Source organism: Aulostomus chinensis, chromosome 3 (genome assembly GCF_037954235.1).
Source record: "Aulostomus chinensis isolate RoL2024-O1b breed Wild chromosome 3, RoL_Achi_v1.0, whole genome shotgun sequence".
Taxonomy (NCBI): Eukaryota; Metazoa; Chordata; class Actinopteri; order Syngnathiformes; family Aulostomidae; genus Aulostomus; species Aulostomus chinensis.
Window position 1 is genome coordinate 19,909,515 of NC_141322.1, and position 24,166 is coordinate 19,933,680.

The 24,166-nt window shown below is 40.2% G+C and overlaps 1 protein-coding gene across 4 annotated transcripts in view; it reads left to right on the forward strand.

The window, feature by feature from the left end:
• tex264b (testis expressed 264, ER-phagy receptor b) overlaps window positions 1-24,166 on the forward strand; it is a 36,590-nt gene that overhangs the window by 9,882 nt on the left and 2,542 nt on the right. For 2 of the 4 annotated variants that reach the window (XM_086199397.1, XM_086199401.1), the window contains one exon: window positions 12,683-12,842. In XM_086199397.1, the coding sequence (XP_086055523.1) occupies window positions 12,683-12,842 (160 nt within the window). Of the gene's footprint in view, window positions 1-12,682; window positions 12,843-22,775; window positions 22,853-23,203; window positions 23,338-23,467; window positions 24,147-24,166 lie in introns of those variants that run through there. The other 2 variants (XM_086199398.1, XM_086199399.1) reach the window with 2 other exon arrangements.

A 24,166-nucleotide genomic window follows, 5' to 3' on the forward strand; every position in this document is an offset into this window, starting at 1 on the left:
GTCTGTCAGACACTTTGTTTTGCTGCCCCATGGTCGAGGCTGATATTTGCCTAGTCAGACCATCGATCAGCCCCAGTGTTTTTCTTCTGTGCCTTGGCTTTTTAATGGTGGGCTGCGACACAGACGCCTCGGCATCTTGAGATCTGAGCCGAGCACAGTGGCCAGGCTTTCAGACTGGAGTGGGGACTGGGTTGGGGAGATAATATTGCTGACATTCACAGAGATCTAAAGGTTTGTGAAAGGCAGACCATGGAACATTTGTTTGCTTCAGGGTACTAAAGTTTATTGCCAGCACAGAGGTTCTGGGCTGAATATAAAGCACGTTTTCCTTTGTTCCTCAGCTATGTCCTTCTTAAGCAGCTGACACACAAGGTAATATGATCATGAAGTCTTCCTGAGGAAGACGATGAATGAAGCCCCATGAGGTGCTGCCTCTTGCAATTTTTTAATAGTGTTGCCTGCACGGCGGGACAGGGTGGTGCAAAGCAGTGCACAGATGCTAGTCCGCAGGGCCTGTTAAACATGCAGACTTTTTTGCTAACTGTGACGTAAATTCAGAAAGGTCAGAAAAGGTCATGGGTTTATATGCAGGACAGAAAAATGGAGGTAGCGTTGTATGCTGGGAGATTTAGATGGGAAGCCTAGCTGTTTTCATTCTGAGGATTTGGAGTTTTTGTAATTTGCATAACTACAATCTATGCCTTCAGACATAATGCATTTCCATCTGTAGGTTTAGGATCAATTCAATGGAAAAACTGAAGTAAAACTGATGCAGTAACACAAAAAGTGTAATTTTAAGTTATTTTATCCCCCCATTAATGACTTCTTGGTCACTCCAGAGTCAGAAAACCCTCGTCACAATGTGTTAGCGCTTGCTCCTCTTCTCAACCTAGCATAATTTCAGTGTTAGCGCAGAGGAGCTGCAATGCTTAGCGGGCAGAGAAAATTACCACAGGGATCTGCAAATGTATGGAGGCGGATATAGTACCCTTAAATATTGTTTATAGCAATGGTTTTCAAGATGTGATGAATGTAACTGAGCCAGCATATAGCATTCTGTCCCACTGCACGATCTCCAGACACCCAGGAGTTTTTAAAAAAGTTAGCCATAGTTGAGAAAGTCCAGACTGCTGGACCACTGTAACATTCTCACCATCCTCTCTCACCATTCCCTGCCACTACAGTAACAATTAGATCAATAGTTCATCCTTTGTTTTTCTGATGATGGATCAAGGAAATTATACCCTTTTAGATTCCAATCCACTGCATATGGACCTTTTGGATTTGTTTTCTAAATTAACTTTTCTAACTTGGTGCTTTTTTATTTGCCTCTGTCAGTCACATCTCATATTGCTGAGGTACTGTGCTAAAGCGTATGAGTCAGTGTTGTGCTGACAGTCACAATAATATGAATGACAATCATTATGACAGAATAATCTATTTGGGCTCGGGCATCAGTTAAATTGATATTTCACACATAAAGGGTGACTGAAATATGAATACGTACTGCCTTCCTGTAAGAGAATCATACTTACCCAAATGATATGGGTGTTTGTATTGACGAATAAATCGGAAGGGAAAAATAAGAAGAGATGACTTGCCTTTCATTTCATCACTGTTCGACACTTTTCCCTCCTTTATGGCTTCTTAGTGACTCCAGGATTCCGAAAATGTGTCACATAGTCTGTTAGCTTAGTTAGCTATATGCTAACGGACGCCGACTAATAACAAAAGCAAAATTCTGCCACTTCTTCAGCTGCAAACAGACAAACTATAGAGCATGTTTGGTTCTGCTCCACCATTACTGTGCTAAACCATTGTGACGTTATACATTCTATTGTCAGGGATTTGACCAAGATGCTAGTTTCAGTTGAATACAACAACAGCATAATACACAAATTCAATGGGCCTCTTTTATGAAGAATATTGCATGAGGCGCCTAAGAGCTAACACTTCCCTCTGGAGGCTCGGTGGAGTTTGCCCATCAAATGTTCAAACATGACTTTCATCTCACAGCATCTGGGAATGTACTGTTGAGGTTAAATGTCACATCTACATATGATTGATCTGATTTAAACTTAATTTTCAGTTACACTGTCGCTCTGAATCAAGATCAGGCAGGCTGAGTGCCATTAGAATTTAAGAAGGTTAGTTATTTTTAGAAACAGGACAAATTGTTTGGTGCCACTAGCCGTCTTATCAATCATGTAGCGAAGATAGAGCAAATGCTTAAAAGCTGTTTGCTGTCATTCCCTTTGATGTTATTAGTCTTTTATTGTACTTTTTTTTCCTATCGCTCCCTAGTTTATCCTGTAGCTTGCAAAAGTTCAAAGAAATTTCGGCTCATTCAGGATTGAAAATGTGTAAAAGAAGATGGCTGGAGTAGCTTTGTTATGAATAACTGTTGTGGGGCTATTAAAGTAATCTCACTAAAATGAGACAGAGCTGCTGTGGTATAAATATTAGCTGCTGGTTTCAGGAGGACTGTACCAACAATAGGAGTAAGTCAGACGTTAAAATGGGTGAGATAGAAATAAAAGTGTAGTCCTTGCAGCCCAAAACACTTGGAGATCATTCTGCATGACTTATACTGTTTCTGGCATACATGGTATCGGTTGATTTCCTGATTTAGGGTCAGGGTTTTGCATTCGTAAACCTCTTCCCAGCAGCTAGTCAGTTTTTATATGTGTGATGTGTGTAGTACGCCACATAGACCGGGCCACTCATTCTCTTACATTAGCTAAGATATTCTGACAATTTGCTTCTGTCTTTGTTGAGACAGCATGTAAATGAACTGTATTTGCTCAAGTGTTCTCTTGAGGGATTTTCTGAAAAGCAATCCAAGAGGCAATTTTGAATCATTCAAGTATGAGACAAAAGTGTGTGTGTGTGTGTGTGTGTGTGTGTGGGGGGGGGGGGGGGGGGGTAACCAAGGTGCAGGGTTCTTTAGTTCCCTCTCTGAGGTGAGTGAACTCAAGAAAATGGACCAGATAAAGAAGAGGCTTAGGAATTGACTGCTTTATTCAGCTCAGTGACTTTCAAACAGCCCCTTTTTCATTTGTCAGGGGTGACTAAGTTAGTGTTAAAAGTGTCATTGCTTGAGTGACATCTGGATTGTTCATACTGGCAGGAAGTACTGTTGCTCATTATGGCCTCAGCCCCTTTTAACCCCCTTTTTTTTTAACAGTCTGGTCTTTTTAAATGAAAATTAGACTGGAGCGACTGTAGAGATGTCCCCTAATCCCCTCCTTTAAGTGATAGAACATGGCTGTTATAAAATGTCTGAAAAGACTGATTGAGGACACAATGTTGTAATTGTACTCTCTTGATATTAAACACAATGTTTGACAAAGCAAACTTAGAAAAGAAGTAAAATACAGCATTAATGTAAGTGGTTCAATTAGTGAACTTCGAGGACACAAAATTACTATGGCGAGGAGGTTAGTATTCCTCTGATGGGTTTTACAGATTACTGTCATTAACACAGGGCTAAAGGAAGTAGTCACAAGTCACTAAACCGCTATCATCATTGGGACCTTCATCATCACTCAATTCAATCATCAATTCATCCATTTAAAGGGAAGGTTGGCCATATTTTTGGTCTTTTTTTTTTCTTTTTCTTTTTTACAAGCTTCACATCATTACAGTGTGGATAATTCCGAATGTGCATATGAACAAAGTTATCTTTCGTCCAACCAGAGGAGGATGATGCCAAACGCTTGATCCCCAGTGGGCCGTTGGATCAAGCGTCATACTAACCAAAATCAAAACAGCCTGTCCACCACATTGACAGCCAAAGTCAGCGATGCAAAACAGACATGTGAGCGCAGCCTTAGCTCCTGGACTACCGCATGCCTTCATGTACCCGTGTGTCACAGCTGCTGCCTCACTGGACAGGCTGACTTTCCCAAGTGATATTTGTTTAAATGCAAAAACCTGTTATAATTGCCAACATTGCATGTCCTGTGTGCTGTGCGAATCACGGACGCCTCAAGTTTTGTCTTTGAGTCTTTGTGTCTTGTAGAAGTGCAGTTCAAAGGAATGTTGTTTATTTATAAAGTGACAAATCTTTTTCGACTTCGCCGTCACTGTACTGATGAAAAAGTCTTTTATCTAGTCGTGGCCACTCAGACAGCTGACATGGAGCACTTACCCTAAAGGAGTGATACTGAAGTGCATGGAGCTGAGATTGCCAGTATTCTCCCTTCAAAGACCTGCATTTTATTACTTTAAAGCAACATTGTCACCCTCCAAAGACAGATAGTTGGCTTTTGTAGAGAGAAAACAGAAGAACTTCATTCATGGTTAAATCGTACAACACGATGTTGGTTCTGCAAGACGAAACTATTACTTTCTTTTGAGCCATTGTCAAGTTTGGTGTACATTAAAGAGATGAAACAAATTTCATCCTCTGAGGAAATGCATGCTGAATTTGGTCTCCTATCAATCCTTAATGTGGCAGGACAAGAAGATAAGTTGGATATGACAAGTCAGACAAAATACTTCCAGTGATATCCTCATATCACTTCTAGTTGCTAGTAGACTCGTGGGTCTGTCTGTAGTCATTTGTCGAAGCTGCATGAGGCCTTTTCTTGTTGTTGCTAAAAGCGGTTGGAAACAATTGGAGCGGTCACTGGTGCAAACACAGAGGGATTGCTGTGCTAATGTGTTGAGCAAACAATAAATATGTAAGACCACAGTGAAAACAGAGCCACATATGATTAGCTTGTTCAAAGTGACTCCGCTTCAGTGGATCAGTACAAATAGAAGCATTAATGACGATGACAAAAGAAATGGTGAAACAAGCAGAAGCACGCAAAGGTACTGGTTTGTCCCTTCTGGGTTACTGTTGACGCTACACGGAAGGTGAGCCCATTCCTTTGGCTCATCCTAGGCTCACGAGAGTTTCCAGAGATTACACAGTCATGAAAGTATATAAATACTAAATTCAATTCCTCATAAAAAAACAACAACTTTTAACATGTACACACATTCCCTTCAATTTGAGTCTGTGGTGTGTGACACAAGTGTGTTTTTTTTATTGTACCTTTATTATTAGTTGTGGTATTTACTGAATAAAATGTTTTGTTCTGCCCATCAGAAAATGGTACATTAGATCCAGCAAACAGATATTTCAGATTATCTGGGTCCGCTACGATTGGAGGGAACACTTATCCACCACTTTGCTCCATCGGCTGTCCTCTTCACCACTGACAGTGATGTTCAGATCTCTTTGTCCTCCCCCTCTGGAGACATGGGGGCCATTGTTGAGACAGAGGTAGTTGTTTGCATCCATCACAGCAGTCTGAATTATTATTTGTCGGCTATTTTTCTCTATAAAAAAAAAATCCACTTGTTTTTCTCTTCTCTCTCCCTGTGGGCAGAGGGTCTTAACATTTCTCCATCAATTTTTCATTGCCTTTGTCTCATCTCGGCTGACTCATTCTCTCTAAGGTACAGTAAGCGCGATGCCCCCTAGAATTTGGAGTCATTCTGAACTTTGCTTCTTTCAGACAGACAAACGCTGGGAAATGTTAACAGTTTTTCTTCATACCCTTCGGACACTTCACAACATTTTATTCTTACACGATGAATATGTGGATGCTTTAATAGCTCAAATGAAAATGAAATGACGCTATTGCAGGATTGTGCATTTTTCTTATACAACCTATCGTGAAAAACCTTAATATTTCAGATTTAGAACCGGCTGACAATATTTTGAACATGTTGAAAGTTGAATTATATCTCAAAAATTGATCTCTGTTCTCTGTTAGTTTGGGGAATATTCAGTAGCAAGTGGGACAAGTGGTTGCCCCTATTTCTACTTTAAACTGAATGATTTATATAAAGGTAAACATCTTAAAGATCATTAAAAAGTCCAGAATGCTATAACCTTGCCAAGAACATACGGAATTTTTATGTCGTAATTTTGAACTTTTCATGAATTATCACTTTGTTTCTCAAATTGATAAACAAAGTTACATCATACCAGCTCTGTTACAGAAATAAGCAGCATAATGCAGCCTGTTAAAATACGAATTTCTCCTCAGCAAAGGTGGCCTCAGCAGACCACGTGCAGCCGCCTAAGCTTGACACTTTAGGTGTCATAGCTACTGTGGGAAAGGGCAAGGATCTGTGCCAAGCAGGGTTTAAATGTGCTGCTGTGGAGAGGTGATCCTTGTCTGGACAGTTTTATTTTCTCTGTTTCATAACGATCTAAATTGCATGTGTCGGTTTTAATTTATGATACAAAACATCCGGTTTGAAGACTTGTCTCATAGTAATGGGCATTGCTGGCAGTGTGGCTCAAGGAACGGTCCACCACTTCTGTTTGGACAGAAATTCATTATTATTATTGAACGTAATTACATTTTTGGAAACCTTCATCTAGACGTGACTCATCAAGAGCCACTTGGTGAAATGTCTGTCTTGTTGCTTTAAATGGAGCGAGTGAATGCCAGCGCGGGAAGATGTTGCACGGGTTTCTGTTTGGCTTGACTCTGGTTATTCTTAAGCACCAGCAACTTTTTAAAAAAAAAATTTTTATTACACATCCTGCTTATGGTGCCAAACCCATTTACTATATTTGTTACGCTTTCCCAGAGTGCCTCTCTTCTCTGAGTTGTTGTCTCCTCAGCTAAACTGTAGAGAAATACATTCTTCTTATTGTGTCTTTACCTAAATTGCTGGTAAATCTGTTTTCTTTCCCTAACTAGTAAAACACTGACCAGAAGCTCTTATCTTCCAACGAGTCAATTTGGTAATGACGACCACAATGTAGCGTATATGAACAATCAGCTTTCACATTTCTGCAGTGGAAAATAGACTGAATTTATATGGAGAATTTGTAGCAAAAACATATTCAAAGCCTTTTCCAATATGGCCTCTTATTCATGTGGGGTTAGCCTGGCCAATGCGGCCAACACATGGACAAAATGAGCCGTGGTTTGAACCATCCATAAACCAGAAATTAGTGGGTGACCTGCTGCACCTCCTGAGCTACGGCTGCTCCTTTTGTCTCCTTTCATAAATTGGCTTCATTCATCTTAAAACATTTCAGCCCTCTGAAATGAAATAATGAAATCTGCTTTGCAGTTCTGTTCTGTGTTTCTGCTCGTATGTTTGATTGACAGTAGAAGTCATGAAAGGCATGTAAACACCAAATCCTAAAAAATCCCTGCAAACTTAATCCTGTTCCACTTGAAATTCTAACAGTGTGTGATTAAAAAGATCAAGTTCCCAATGTGACTTGTGTGTAATGCAACAGTAGTAAACATCTATATTCTATAAGTAAGACATTGATGCAATTTTATATTCATTTACTGGTATAAAGAGCTCATGAATATCCAAGAGAAAAATAACTTAAATTCGGTATACTCTACACTCCAAGTTTATAGCTGTGTTTTACCAGGGTGGGACCAGAAATCTTGTTTTCTAAAAATACTCTGTACAGTTTATTTATTTATCCAAGGACTCGTGATGCATTTGCACTGGGGACCTGTGCAGATGTTGCTCCCCAGGCTATAGAGAGAGCGAGAGAGAGAGAGGGAACTAGTAGCCTACATCCTCTTCCTCATGCTGCTGATGTGTCCCTCACCAGTTCCCACAGGACCTCCTGCAGAGTGGCTCGAAAAACACAGCAAGCATGAGAAAGTGTGTGAGGGGTGACGGCAGGAGTCTGTGGCTGATGGTTTTGGTGGTATCGCTGCTCTGAAACAGGATAGATTCAAGTTGGTTTAGTTGAAGCAGTGCTTGTAGTACTAGTTGACTGACACCATGCTGATACATTATCATGTAATATAATATTCATATGTTGTTTTTGTTAGTATTTTTTTCATTCTACAAAAACAAAAATGTGTTAACAATGACAAGACACAAAATTGCCGACGGTGAAAATGGTTGCTTATGCGTCCATGTTTTCGTTTTCATATTTGGACTGAAGTTGAGCCTTATTGATATCATCTCTTATTTAGTATATGATTGATTTTCAGGTTGAGTTTGCAACAGTGGACTTCAGTGACATGAAATAAGCGCAATCATTTTAATCTTCCTCGCATTTTAGTACAATTAAATCGGAATAATTTGTTGCCATGGTCTGGTAGCCTGTGTAATTTCTCATGTCTGTTAATACTGAAGTTTTCATTGCCAGATACAAGAGAATAGTTTTTCCGAAGCTGTACAAGGTGTGAAGAAGATGGAAAAAAAAAAAAAAAGACCTCACCATGACCCTTAATACTCTTTACTGCTTTAACTGTTTGCTTTGGTCCCTGTGGCCCTGATACTGCAGAGTATGGAGAAAATCTAAGAAAAATCAATAGTACACCATCCACAATCCCCTCCCCAATTACAAAAGCCCAGCACGCAGTTTGTCTCTGTGATTCCACTGCAGGTCTAATTATTTCCTTGCCCTCTGCCTCAAGCCTCCTCAAAAGCAACTGGCTCACGTTGAAGTTGAACACACACTGAACAAATGATCTGGATGTCTGTAGTGGGTAATAGTTTGTACCTTTACATAAATCTGTAGTTCTCACGTGTTCGATACACAAGACATTTGGCGTGTTTTTTAGTCTTCCTCAACCAGATGTATCTCTGTAATCCCAGACGATCTTCTTCACCACACCCACGCGACAAACTGATCTTGTTTTATTTACTCCGCTCCAATACATTTACCAAGAGAGAGGAGCCCAGAATATTTTTTTACACTTCGAGTTGTACTTTTTATCAACAAAAACTGTTCTTTAACAGGATAACAGTAGTTTCCTTCCACTGCACCTTGATTCCAGATGCTTGACAACATATCCAGCATGGTCCATGCACGCCGGTGATTACAGGCAGATCAGGAACGTCCAAACATCAGGGTGAACTTGTCTCCTCAGAGTAAAATATGTGGAAATGTTCCTGTAAAATCTCAGTATAAAAAAAGTAGATGTGTTTACCAGCTGATCACAAGGAATTGTAAATAAGTAAATTCCAAAGAATCGTTTGCCCATATTAAAATCAAGTACATTACACACTCAAAAACTATCAAGGGAATATTTAAGTCGACTTACATTTTATAAATATGTATGAAGTGTATAAAACTAAAACCGTATTATATTGCCCAGCCTGATTTGCGTTATTGCTCAGTGGTATTGATCTACATTGTTTTCCAAAATTAAATCATAGTAATAAGCTATTGAAATGGGTGACTTTTTTTTTCATTATGATGAACAGGGGCCCTGTAGTGTATTTTTAGTTAAGCCCACACACACGCACACACGCGCGCACACACACACACACACACACACACACACACACACACACACACACACACACACACACACACACACACACACACACACACACACAGTCCTGCTGCTATAAATACACACAGAGCATATTAATCTGCTGCTGAAAAGTCAGTTTTAGCATGAACAATTATACAATGCTAATGATGCTAACCTAAAGCCAGTGCTGAGCTATTTAAGAAAAACTATAGCTTTACATTTACATTTACAGAAATAAATAGATACAAAATGATCAAAAATGTCAGCAGTTGTAATCATTATATGCAATTGAAACACTTGTTTTATGTAAAAAAAAAACCAACAACAACAAAAAACAGTCCTGTGTGTTTGTGAGGGTTTGTTTTTAGATACCCTCTGGGACGCTACCATTTGCATATAAAAAGTATTTTATGTACTTTTCTGCACAGGTGTGACAAATAAATGATTATCAAGTTGCCTCCTGCTGCTAAAATATTGAAACAAAAGCTGTAATAGAGATTTACTCATTCAGCTGTGATTTGGGGATTGTTGAATAATTAGAAAATATACTTTGGTTATGTCTTATTCATATTTTCAGCTGTTGATGCATCTTTTGTTTAATTAACTTCCTGAAGAACTTGTGAAATAGTAAACACAGAGGCCTCACTCTCTGAATATTAATCCATTAAGAATGAATTATCATTTGCTATTCTTTTTTTCCCCTTCACTCACTTACCGAGATGTCGTTGTTAGTCTGGAAACATGAGAAGTTCTCACCCGTTCCTCTTGTCGCAGAGAAAGGTTTTGTTTTTTTTAATTCAAGGAACATTTTAAACTTTAATGTGCTAATGCAGCTTCTGCCTTATGTTTTTTGTTGTTGTTTTTTTTACTGGGAATCTATTATTGGTGGGATTGATTTGAAGTAGATATTCAGAGGTTAGAGAAGCAGAACAAGAACACATGGAGAAAACTTGACACTTCCGAAGCTGTGAGTCATTCGGCTTTCAGAAGAACTTTGATAGTAAATTCAGTGAAGTCAGATTTGTAAGTGCATCAGTCATGACGATACAATTCTGATGAGAAGCAGGTAAAACACACATCAGATTGTCATCACTATTTTTAGAATGTCGTCAGATTCTTGATAGATTTTTGAAAAAGACCATCCAAGGGCAGATTTTTATGAATTGGCAGCAGTTCCTACAAACCTACGCAGCAAACAAGGATAAACCTTATTCTCTCTCTTTTTTTGGCTGCTATTTCTACTTTTGTTGACATTGTGAGACAGCTTAAGCTAAAATAAATTTTAAACCTGAATTATTTGTCGTCAGATGTCCTTTTATTACTTTGTTTCCCCTCATAATTCCTGGGGAATGGAGTTCTTTGCAAGCATAAAACAAGACTGCATTTGCATAGAAGAGAAGAAGAGTCTTTATTTTTAACGTGCAGATTCCAATCAAATTCATCTTCAACATTTAACTCATCCCGCACTGACCATTGCATCCGCTAACTTTTCCCATTTTAGGGGTTCAATGAGAGAGTGTCAATTGCCAACTGAATCGTGTGTTGTGTGCATGTCAGACGGGTTGAGAGACGTCTCGATGCCGTCTGCAGCGGTGCTCCTCAACAAGTTTAGATGCAAAACCATTGAGGGTACACAGATGTTTCTGAAGACAAAAAATAAACAGATAATTGATGCGGATGAAATCACTAAAACTGACAACTCCTGCAGACAGGTGCGAGGAATGTCACTGCTGTTATAATTAGGTGACAGATGGCAGGAAGGATGACAGCGTCGAGTTTGCGAACTGTCTCCTATGATATTGTGTGTATTTTCAGCCTGTAAATCTGATCATTGGATCCTATGAGGGCAACTTTTCCATTGTGCACCCCCCCCCCCCGACACACACACACACACACACACAAACTCACCGTCGCCACGTTATCCGAAAGGAACGCAGGAAATCTGTAGACTGAGAATTTGGCAACAAATAATAATATTCCTCTCTGGTTTAAAATCTTGGGGAGAATTTGGCAAAGTGACAAATTATTTATAGTCTCAATTGCTCAGACTAATGTAGTTCTAGTCCATTATGAAATCCAGAGGTCATAGATGAAGAGAAAAGTGCGAATGAATTTATGAATGCAGGGTCATTATCATAATAAATTAGTGTACCCTAATGCTTTTCCTGTCGTTAAATATAGCTGCGCAATTAATCGAAATTTCATTGAAATCACAATACGGCTTACTGCAATTTCCAGATCACAAGAAGGGATAATATTTGTTCAAGGGTAAATGTGTGTCAAAATAACTTTTTAAATGGAATGTTTTGGTGCTGCAGAGATGTCTCTGCCTCCACAACATATTCTACAGACACAGAAGAAAATCTATACCACAAATCCCCACAAAAATCACAGCCATCCTTTTCATGGGTTTTACGGTGATACTTAAATCAATGCAATCTTTAAATCTAATCCCTCAAATCACATTGCAATTACAAAATGTCAAAATTAGATAATTTTTCAAATTGTGCACCCCTATCATTTAATGTGCCCATGCCTCCGCCGATTTCTATTGTAAGTATTACCTTAATTTTGATAGCTTTTCCTCTTAACGTCAGTATTTTTCACCTCACAATGTATATCGTCATAACCGATAGGTTTCTTGCAAAACTCAGTTGAACTTTGATGGCTGGAAAGTGGACAAAATGTCAAAAAACAAAAATGAACTTGAGTTCACGAAAACAAAATTGTAATAATCGATCGCATGGACTTACTGCAACGTTGCCGGACAGTGTTTCTAGTATTGCTCGACATTTAGCATAAGCCAAAAGAGTGAACAGACACTGGCTGTTCATGAGTGGAATAACAAAACGTGGTTTGTGAAAGGTTAATGAGCCCAGAGAAGTGGAGTGGTCTCTGTCATAAGAGACTTGTACAGGAGTGAGGCAACTAACAGAAGACAGTGTGAACAGCGTGGAGGGTGGAGGCGGCACGTTCATGAAGACAGATTACAGGGGATTTAAAACTTGTTGCATGCTGGGTGTGAACGCAGAAGACAGGTTCTTTGTAGTTCACGGGTGCAACAGGGAGGTTTTCATCAAATCATAATCCTTTTTTTTAATTTATGGTCTGATTTAAAACGGACTTCTTATATTATTGTAATATCTGCTTTTGCGCTCATCATGTTCATTTCCGTAGGTGTGCATGTAAACACATTTAATGAAGTGCTAATTTGAATACTGGGAGTGTCATGGCACCTTTTTTGAAGTTGACCTTTTTTTTTTACTTGTACGTGCATGAAATCTGTTTGTGATAACAGGCAGTGCACATTTGTACTAAACAAAGAGATCTGTGTTTTACCGTAAAAATAAAATGTAACCGCTCTAACTCATAGCCTTGTTTTTTTGTTAAAAAATTATTTTCACCAAACTTTACAGGAAAGACGGCTGTGTGCGCACCCCTTCCTCGAGATCTACACAGAGGGGCTGATCCACTTCATGGCCCCCTTGGCTCGGCAGGGAGACTTCTATGTGCCAGAGGTTCGGCAGGCGGAAAGGAGGCTGTCAGAGGTGTCGCACTGTGACACAGAAGTGTCAGGTATGTGCAATTAATGCTCTGCACATTTATGTTGCACACAAACAAAGAGGGAATCGTAGAATTAGCAGTGTTGTTGCTGGAAGTTGGATGTAAATGACCACCTCCAAAAACCGTTGTGATAACTGATAATGAGTGCAAGTCAAAATCAGACTTCAATGACTTGGCATTGGGCAATGATTCAAATATAGAACAGAAGCAGGTTAACAAATTTCATGTTAGTTTGACTGAACTTTATTATCCCTGAGGGAAATTTAGCTTGGCACACTGCACGGTTACTTCATGAAAACAGACCACCAACTCACATCATACAACAGCAACATAAAAGGAAGAAACTCGTAGCACATGCAACATTGCAACATTTATGGCTCACTTTATACATATTGTATATATATTTGCCATCATGACTGACAACTTTTAAAGAAAATTGTATTTTTATATTAGCATAAGTCAGGGTTCAGAATCATTACATGATCTGTTATATAATTATTTTATGTGTTGGGACTCAAAACAACCCTTTTGCCCTACAGTGGCTCAGTAGGTAGCATTGTTGCCTTATGGGCAGAAGGATCTAGCTGTCCCAGGTCAGGAGGAGGCTGGGCGTTGGTATATGGCATTATGACTGAGGTGCTATTTAAAGGCCACATATATCAGACAAGCAGACGTGAGGCTTTGCAATGTGGTTCTATTGATGCCTTAAACCATGCCAGCATTGGCTGCCACCTCCTCCCAGGCCTGCTGCACCTCGGTTGCTTGGGTTGATGCATGCTGCTCACGTATATAAACACAAGACATGCTCACGCGCCCTCATCCGGCGCACGAGGAGGTCAGTTTCTCCAGATGAAAGGCGCTCACTTCTCCATAGTTGAAATGCACACTAAACTGAAGTAGCAACACGCTATGTCCTGACGCACCCTGGGCTTTTAAAGGGAACGACAAAAGGAGCGATGTCATGCCTGAAACCCAACTATGAATAATTAGGTGTCCAATGACTGACTCTTTACGCCACGGACCATGGTTTGCGCCTTCACAACAAACCTTCTAAATTTAAAGATATTGCTGAACACACCCCGGATGTATGGCACACACATGGCGCCATTCACCAACCACCTGGTGCCATAGATCGATCAAACAGGGCCCCTGGAGTTGGTCTCCAAGCGCTGCAGGCAGATAATCACTGCTCTGTAGAGAATGGGGGAAATGGAGAGGACAAATTTTGCTTTACACTGTACATGTGACGATAAAGACTTCTTAAAAAGACAGAAAAAAATTGAAAAACAGAAATGTAGCCTGTGTTGTCACCCACAGGTCACTGGGTTGAGACTATTGAAATGTGGATATGGAACATTACCCGCTGTCTGCTCAAAGCCGTGTGAACCATATGAGCTCAGCAGACAAGCTGTCAACACAAAGCTGAAATTTCATCACCCCGTTAACCTGATATGTGTATTTTGTGTTTTTGCACACGACAGGTGGTTGCTTTATTGTGAATGGCTGCTTCTTCAGAAAGGTGTCTTTCTTTAGAAACAGTATTTCCATATTACAGTATTTCATAAAGGTAAAAGGGAAATACTCGAGTAGACATACCTCAGAAGTGTGCGTGAGCAAAATATTGAGTAAATGTACTTAATTGCTTTCCAGTAATACACATACATTATTTGTTTAAGGTAAAAATGTTGACAATAGCTTTTATTTGAGTGTAAAACATCATCTACTGGAAATTACATCAACTTAATACTACAAAACATTACTAATACGGATGTCATGAGAATATTTGGTACAGAGCTTCCCTCTAGGGCAATAAAAAAAAACCTGCATCTCAAGACACCCATGTATTGGTTGCAGCATACTGCCAGAACCCAAGGGAATTGGACCTTGTCCCTACTGCTGTTCTGTTTATGAGGAGCCCATAGAGACTAACTGTGATTGACACCTTCTTGGGTGTTAATGAAAAGCCCAGACACAAGAGCCTCTGGTGAAAGTGTCCTGCCACTCACTGAGGGGCTGGTCGGCGCTATACGGATGCCATATGGAAAATTCGCTGTCAAAAGACGCATACATACACAGACACACACTGCAAAAAAAATTCCCAAGTGTATTCTTCTATTTCCTTTATAGGATCATTTCATTACACTAAGGACACAGAAACCTTTCATGTGTTGATTATTTTTTAGTTAACCTTTGCGTAACACCTTGTTTTTGGCTGAAAAACTTTGCTGGCAATAAGCGAAACAATCTATAAAGGGAACAATTGTCAGTTTGCTTGGTGAGGTTTGTTATAATCAGACGCACTGTCCAAAAATCAGTCTCCATATTTCACTAAAATACTCCTTGCTGGAGGGTGTCTTTCAAGTGTAATGAGATAGTTAGCCTGGAAATTAGACAAATATTCTTGGTAAGGTTTTGAGTTTTTGTTGTGCACTATTCCACTCGCCTCTAATTTATCCTCATGAGATATAAATATTGCTGAAGGGAGTATTTTCAGGAGTCAATGCTTTATGAAGCAGGTCTAATCATGAGTTTATATGGAGTGTGAAAATAACCCTGTTTGATGAAAATGGTTTTTATAGCAACTAATTGCGACTACAGCTTTGAGGCAGAGGCCAAATATTTCCAATTCAGTTCAACACAAGCAGATTTTCCATTAATTTCAAGTACTTAAAAGTTGAAACATCAATAAATTGTGTCCATAAATCAAAAGATTTCACAGTGGGCTAAATTAGCTTGGATTTTGTTTTTGCTATTTGTATTGTAGGTCTGTCTTTCCCATTCTTGGTTCAGCAGTATCCCAGGCAGTTCCATTCCAACTTGCCAAATGACAGGGCTTAGCAATTTTATTGATTTTGCGATATATAGATATCTTGTTTCCCCAGAGAGTATCGATTTTTCAGCCGTGAGTATCGATACATTAAGCCCCATTCAATTCCCCCGTGTGTCGCACTCTGCAGGAAGAGCAATTAGTTCTGCCTGCTGCTAGTGTCGCTGTAGAGCATTTCAAGTTGCCCAGATGCGGACGCCTTTCTCATCGGGTTAGAACTGAGAGATTCAAAAGAATGGCAGGAGCACTGTTCCCACTAATTTTTCATGTGTCTAGGAATACAAACAAGCTCCCTGAGCACTCTGAGGAACAATGTGAGTAACATTAGTTGTACACGATGTGGCTTCACACCAACTCAACACTCGGGAGAATAGCAAGGCTTATAAAAAGAATCAAATTACAGCAGCAATTCCTATTAATTTACTTATTTTCGGGGCTTCAACTCAACCGCTGAGCTACCTCGGCCGCGCTGTTAGCTAGCTAACCTGCACGGTGCCACGGCGCAAGCATTGTCAGTGCTATGATTTGCTGCGTCGCCTAAGTGAACTCCATCGTATCATTGACTGGACACCTGTCACTGCAGATTTTCTTTTGCGCTGCGAATGTTTGAGCGGTGCGCAATTGCCTTTGCCCGCAGAACATTGACGGCGCGTATAAACCCAGCGCTTACATGCTTAAACGCAGATGTGTGGGAGCATTTTGAGTTCTAAAACAAAAAGGAAAGCAACAATTTACACAAAAGTATGGCGGTTTGCAAACTGCGTCACTCAATCGTTAAGTACTCTGGAAATACCGCCAACCTGCAAGCCCACCTAAAACGTCATCACCCGGACAAGGAAATGCTAGCTGAGACCGAGCCCAAGAAGCTGCAGCGCCATCCTAAACAAACCACGCTGACAGTGATGGCTGTGGTTGCCACAAGTTCCCATCTTCTTCACAGAGGTCGCACAAAATTACGGAGTCCATTGCCTACTTTATTTGTCAGGATTTGAGACCTTATGAGGTGGTGGAAAACACCGGCTTTAGGCTTATGGTGAACGCGATGGAGCCCTTCTATGCTATAGTCACCAGCGAATTGAATGATTGGCTGCCATGGTTTATTTTTAGTTAACCTGGTGGCTAGACTGGCTAGTGGCTTCCTCATATGTTCAGTATCAAGCTAAAAAAGCTGCCAAAGAAGGCCACTTGCTGCCCTTAAACTCTCCATTGCTCACTTTACTTTTCAAAAGCTTGTACGCTACAATTTGCACTCAGTTTCAATAAATGAAACTAATTTTCTTACACATCTTTGATTCATTTTGTCCAGCATTTGCAAGCTGCCAGTCAGAGCCATATGTTGTGTAATTGATGCTTTCAGTTCAATTAATTCAATCCAAGTCAATGGAACACTCACAAGATGTCACCAAAATCACTTTGTCCCTTTAAAATCTTTCAGAAAGGATGGAAGTGTTTTGAATTGTATCATGAGCTGAATATCGTGATATATATTGTATTGTGAGCCAAATATCATTTATCATATCGCGAGATTAGTGTATCGCTCAAAAGACCTGCTAACAACCAGTTCATTTTTTCTGCAATGGGAAGCAGTGAAATGCTAATATTACTCCATTCTGCTTTTACTGCCGCTACACAAGTGTGTGTGTATGTGTGTGTGTGTTTGCAGTAAGAAAGGAGTACATGTTGGAATTATTTTAAATTTGGCACAGATGTTCACTCGAAAGATGAACTGATTAGACCGCACAAAACATTTTGGTTCAGAAATCTCCCATGCTCATGCTGATCATAACAAATGTAAAACAAATAGCTAGACTTTTTTCAAATGCATTGTACAAATTTAGAATAACGCACAAACTATATTGTGTAAGTGATTAATAGAAGATATGGAGTGGCCTATTGGATGTGCTTAAAGAATTGAATCCCCCTCTTGAAGAGCAGTGTGATCTGTCCTTATTTGGCAGAGGCCTTTGGTGTTGTGATTCGACTTCATGTCCATTGCCTGATTAACAACCAGCACGGGGGGGCCTCTTTTTCTTTGGTCCTGCAGCTCAAGCTCATTGGTTTGAGTGACATTGAGCTTTAAGTGATTGACAATGCACCATGTGACAAAGCAATAATAATATCTCAAGAGCTTCATTTTACTGCTGTATCAAAAACATGAAAATGTCAAAACTACATCCCATTTGACAAATGATAAATGACTGAAAATAATATGCACTTTATGGTGGCCACAAGCTGATAGATACGATTAGATCAATGTTTACAAAGTCTATCTCTCAAGTTTAATGCTACTAATTTCATATGTAATCCAAGAAAGACGAACCAGGAGAAATAGTATCGAAATAATACTCTAATTGCTTAAATCCTCCACCTCTTCTGTCTCCTGTCAAAAAAGGGTAACAACGTATCTCTGGCTGCCTCTCAGATGATGTTCTGTATGTCAATAATCTGGCATTTTCTGCACTTAATTGTGCTTTAGCTAATCTGTAACAAGAAACTTAACACCAGTCCTCAACCTTTTCTGTCATAAATTGAAAATGTCTACAAACCATTGCATGAGCACCCTACGGTCCATAGCCTCTATGATTTTGGCATTTAGAGTGAATCATAGCACTGAATCAGCTTTTGTCAAAGTAATCAATTGGCTTCATGCATGGATGTTCCTCTTATTTTTTTTTATATTTCTTCTTGCACAAAGCAGCAAGTGGAAAATAAGAAAATCTTGTGTGGGATTTGTAAAACGTGCACTGACTGCAAAATCTGTTCTTACTCACCTGAGTATGTTGATCACAGTTTGTCTTAAATTGGATGCGCGTGGCAGAAAATGTGCAACTCGCATTTATAAAACACCACAATAAAGCCAAGTAAGGGCAGCACACTTAGTTGGTGTGTGTGTCAGTAAAAATCAAGAAAACACTTGATAGGTAATTTTACACACAAATAAAAGTAGAAAAGAGATGTGGCCTATTACAACTTTCCTAATGTGACCTCTGCAGTCAATCCATCCATCCATCCATCCATCCATCCATCCATCCATCCATCCATCCATCCATTTTCTTCCGCTTATCCTGTTAAGGGTCGCTGGGGGCTGGAGCCTATCCCAGCAGCTTTTGGGCAAGAGGCGGGGTTCAGCCTGGACAGGTCACCAGTCCATCACAGGGCCAACACATAGAGACAGTCAACCATTCACTCTCACAGTCACACCTACGGTCAATTTAGAGTATCAATCAGCCTCGTCCCCTCTTGATGTCTTTGGACTGTGGGAGGAAGCTGGAGTACCAGAGAGAACCCACACAGGAACAGGGAGAACATGGAGACTCCACACAGAACCCGGAACCTTCTTGCTGTTAGGTGACATTGCTAACCACTGCACCACGGTGCCGCCCTCTGCAATTAATGTTGGAAAAAAATTCCCTCAAATTCATAAGAAGTGATACTTAAGTACAATTATCCATAAAAAGTTCAATGTTTTGACTTGTTTGGATCTGTCTAATTATGTGTGCCAGTGTTTGACACACAGGAGCATTCTCTCATCCACTTTTGACACACAAGTTCAAACTCAACAACGATCACACATCAGATGTCGCCCCCTGAATAGCATAAGTGAAGTCAAACTGACAAATCCAATGCTCTTCATGTGTCATAGATGGCGTGTAGAGTGACATGACTGAGTGATAATGTGGTGGGTAGCCATTCTCCCGTCAAACTCTTATCAACTTTTTGAAAGACTGGAGGCTCCTTTTCACCCTTTATCCACCATCCTGCCATTCTGATCCGGGTCAGCCATCGCGTTGCTCCTCGTTCTGTCTATACATCAGCCTGTCACTCTGTAACAGAGCACACTCTGCAACACAAATTGTTTTCTTCAGAATACGTGTTGAGCAGAAGGTTCTATTAGTAATCCAGAAGCATTACATGCTAGCTTCCCCTATAAGAGCCTTTCTCAAAGATGGGCTGAGAGGGCTGACGACATCGAGGTGATTGAGACACAGTGATTCAGTGGGTATAACGCCACACACACACACACACACACACACACACACACACACACACACACACACACACACACAAAGACAGCCTTTCCTGGAAGAAATTGCACCCACGTTTCACTTCTTTGTACATACAAATGCATTAAGAACCATGTGAAAACATGGCAAAAGAAGAAGCTTGAGGGAGAAGTACTGAAACTGCTTACACTTCGACTTATGAATGGCTGCCAGTGACGTCAGATCCTATCTGACATTTCAAGGAAACTACTTTTTCTAAGTTTAACATTAAACTTCAACATTTTTCATTTAAGCTGTGTTAGATAATATTTTATGTTTAGTTGAGACCAAATTTTAAAAAAAAGACAAAAAAATTCAAACATGCATTTTATTGAATGAGTTAAAAAAGAATACAGCCATCAGGAACAAGAAGGCTGTTTAAGTTCTTCTTGAGAAAAAAAACAAAACACGAAAAAGCGGAAATTCTTGATGAATAATCCTTCCTGTGTGTGCTAACTGTAAAGAAACAGACTCATCTATGACTTCCTGGCATCACTTGCATCGACAGGCTGACCGTGCTGTGTTAGGGGTATTGACTTTTGAATGATATGACTTATTAACTTTGCCAATGTGAAGTTTGGTCTTCACAGTTGAGCAAGGAGTTCAGCTCGTATGGTGACGAGGAAGGAATTCATCTGCATTAATTATGACTTCAACAGGTTTTAGGCCAATAAAATAACAATCCTTCTATAAACCATATTGGAATAAACCTTATATGTTACCTTGTTCAGATTGTACTGCCTGTTTCTATGTTCCGAGGAATCGCTGCAACTCTGCATATAGACTGTAATGCCTGAGGGCACAACCAAACCCCTCCAATCAAACACAGAGACAATTTTCCTCAGCAGAAATATGAAGATACCATGTCCAATGTGTATTTTCCAGACCAAATTGGATTTTTTTCCCCCTCCCCACTGACTTATTAAATTTTGTCACTTGCTTTAGGCAAATACAGCAGTGGAAAACCAACACTAGACCAAAGTCATTACTCTATCAGAGAAAGAGGCATATTTTTATTGTTTTAATTCATTTTTTCCAGCCTTCATCAGTCACATGCATATGAGGAACATGTAAATTAATAAGTTAGAGCTCTCAGCGATATTCAAATGTGGTTGTTTTTTATTCAAATTTTGAATTCAGTTTATTGATGATTCATTTAGACCTCATTTGATTGTATATATATTTGTCTTTCGTGCTTCTCCGGAAGGAAAATGTGCCCTGCTACATTTTCTCATGTAGCCAACCTGTGTGCAGTAAGACTGTTGTTAAAAAGAGCTTGTGATTCCTGCAGCTACATGGCATACATTCAATTAGCTTCACATTCACTGGTTCAACTCTTCCGTGTACTTTAGTTTGGTCAAAGTCTAATATTATTTGCTAGCATGGAGTGATTTCATAGTAACATCTCTCACACTTTTGTCCAGTAACTTTTTTTGTATGCAATTGCAGACCACTGTGAAAATCCCCTAATGGCCTTAGTGTAGTGTATTTATAGGACCGTGCAACAAGTGTCACACAAATAATTAACAGGAGTACAGTACGCAGAGAGAAAAGGAGTGTCCTTGCAATAACCCTCAAAGAGGTTTGGCACTCCAGGGGAAATAAGGGATGCATTGTGCTGCTGCTGTCTGGTATGAAAGACATTTATTTCAATGGTCCACTGCTGCGGGGACAAATATAAAGGCAGGGAACTCAGGGAAGGTGTCTGGGAGACAAGAAACTTAAACAACTAAACAGTCACTTACCTTTCTTTCCCCAAGTTGTGCTAAATTACTTGACAAAATGAATAAGGTCTGTCTGACTGCTCTAACTTACCTTAGTTAAACATAAAAACCCACTACAGCCACCACCCATAAGGCCTAGGAATGATAACACAGAATTTTCCTAAGTGTATTTGAAATTTGACATGTTAAACACGGGTACCAACTAACCCAGTTAACACAAATTACCTCACCAAAAGAGTGCCTCATACAAGTTAACAGAAATATGTCTAAGCCAGGAAAGCAGTTAACAGCGAGCTACAAAATGCAGAATTATCGCGTCGTAGACTAGGCTGACTACTCATGAGGAAGCACAGGCAGGCCACTGGCAAAAAAGGGCATAGCTGCTTTTATCAACAGGCGCTAGTGCAGGTGGGGTCACACGTAGGGTGCTGAGATCCCGGCTGAGGAGAGGCAGATCCAGGGGAAGACAAGGTAGAGAGGAATGAAAACAAGGAGACGACGACAGGAACGGATCGCGCAGTTGCAACTGTGACTGAATGTCATGTCAACAACACCACTCACGGTCATTCCAGGACTGTAACAGTCCCCTATTGAGACCGACTGAAATGTAACATTATATCATGATGGATTCTTCCGCTATTTCGCCAGGTCTACTGTATGTGAATGCAAAATTGCATAAATGTGGAGGCAGGTTGTTCAATTGTAATGCAGAGAAGTGTGTCTGCACGCACGCCTGCCAGGTGCCAGTTGCTTGGCGACCTCCAGCAGCAGATTTCTTGACCTGTTTGCTGAGGTTGTTCCTGTTGTGGTGTTTGGTGAACTGTACTGTTTGTTCTTTTACCAATCTCATGAAGCCGGGATTCCACTCCTTTATCTAATTGACGGTGTGATCTTCTTTGCATCACTTTCCCCACACCTCCTCACAATCATCACTGGGTGCTCATTTCTACACCTCTCCTCATCTCGTCCGAGATCTCTCCTGCATAAATGGAGCTCTTGTTAAACATTTATTACACCAACTCCAAAAACAGGTTTCACTGCATGGGTTATGGCATCGGCTCCGTGTGGATCAGCGTACAGAACTGCTTCAAGACCTTTTCCCATTTTTGCACAGCAAACTAAACATCCCCACAAACCAGGCTTCTGCATGAGCTCAAGGTCCTCCTGGAAGTAATTTACCTAGAAGAACCCACAAAATCAGTTCTTATACAATTTTGTGCAAAACATTCTGTTATTCATGGCTTTTACTACCATATCCTCCTTTCACTGTTTCTTTGACTTACTCCTGAGACCATTCCAGATTTTTCACAGCTACCATCAACCTGTCTTCTTCTCTCCTCTCTTCTATAAGAAAGGTTAGTTCAGATTGTGTGTAGAGCACATCATCATCATCATCATCATCATCATCATCATCATCATCATCACCAGGTGAGCTGTTAATGATAGACTTGTGTAATGTGAGGAGGTATTGATTTGAGAAGAGTGTTGCGTGTGAAGACTCAAAGCAACACAAAAGAAAAAAGGTCAGCAAATTCAGGTATAGAATTGATCCCATTAACCTACAAAGGAACAAGCGGAAAACACAGATGAATACATCTGGTACAAGAGCAGATCAAGCCAATTTAAGTATAAAGCATTTGTTGGGAGATGAAGTCTATATCTTAAGTTTTCTAGAAATGTTTGGATTATTGTTATTCTGGTTTCCTCCCTGGGGAGATGACCAGGTAACATCCTTTCTTGATGACCAAACAACCTTAACTGGCTCCTTTTGATGCGAAGGAGTGGTGCGAGAGTGCTACGAGCCCCTCGTGGAGGGTCGCTCACCTCATCCCTAAGGGAGACGCCAGCCACCTGTCCGAGAAACCCCATTCCAGTCACATGTATCTGCAGTCGTTTTTCAGCCATGACCGAAGGTGAGATTAGGAATGGAGACTGACTGGTAGATCAAGAGTTTCACTTTGGACTCGGCTCTCGTTTTCTAACAAAAAATACAATAAAGCGAACAAATACTGCTCCTGTTTTGTCCCTGGGGAGCTTATCTAGGAAGATCTGGCTGGTTGGAGGTCACGCTGCAGTCTGAGGACGAGATGGATGGATTTATATGTCCATGCTGGCTTGGGAACACCTTGGGGTCTCCCAGTCACCGCTGGCTAATGCGGCCAAGGAAGGGAAGTCTGGGTTACCCTGCCGGAACTGCTTCCATCATGACCTGAAGTCATTCTTCAATGAAGATAAACTGATGTTGTTGTTTTTTTTTTATTATTTGTTTTTAGATTTGTTAATACATTTTTCAATCTCTTTTGAAAATATGTTCATTGTCTTTCTTTGCTTAGAGTTGCTACTTAGCTATGTGTGAATTCGTCCGCGGCGCCTCGAAAGCTACCAGTTCACCTCATACCTGGCCTGTTTGAGCTGTGCATAAACCCAAGAACTATTCCTTTTCAAATTTCAAAGAATTTTTTAAAATATAGCAAACAATATTTAAGATGAGGATGTATTTCTAAACAAATGTTGGAGTTTTTCCTTCACATATTACCCATGGGTTTTGCTGGTAATTAAGGGGATAATCATGTTTGAGAGCAAAGCTTATCTGGAGTCGAGTTGCAGTACAGATCAAATACAAACATGCAGATTTTGGTTGAATTCCACCCTGGATTTTTGGGCAGCCTCGCTTTTCTCATGTGGTGTTTGTTTATAGAAGCCCTCTCACCATCTGTCCATCTCCTCCCTCTGTTTTATCAC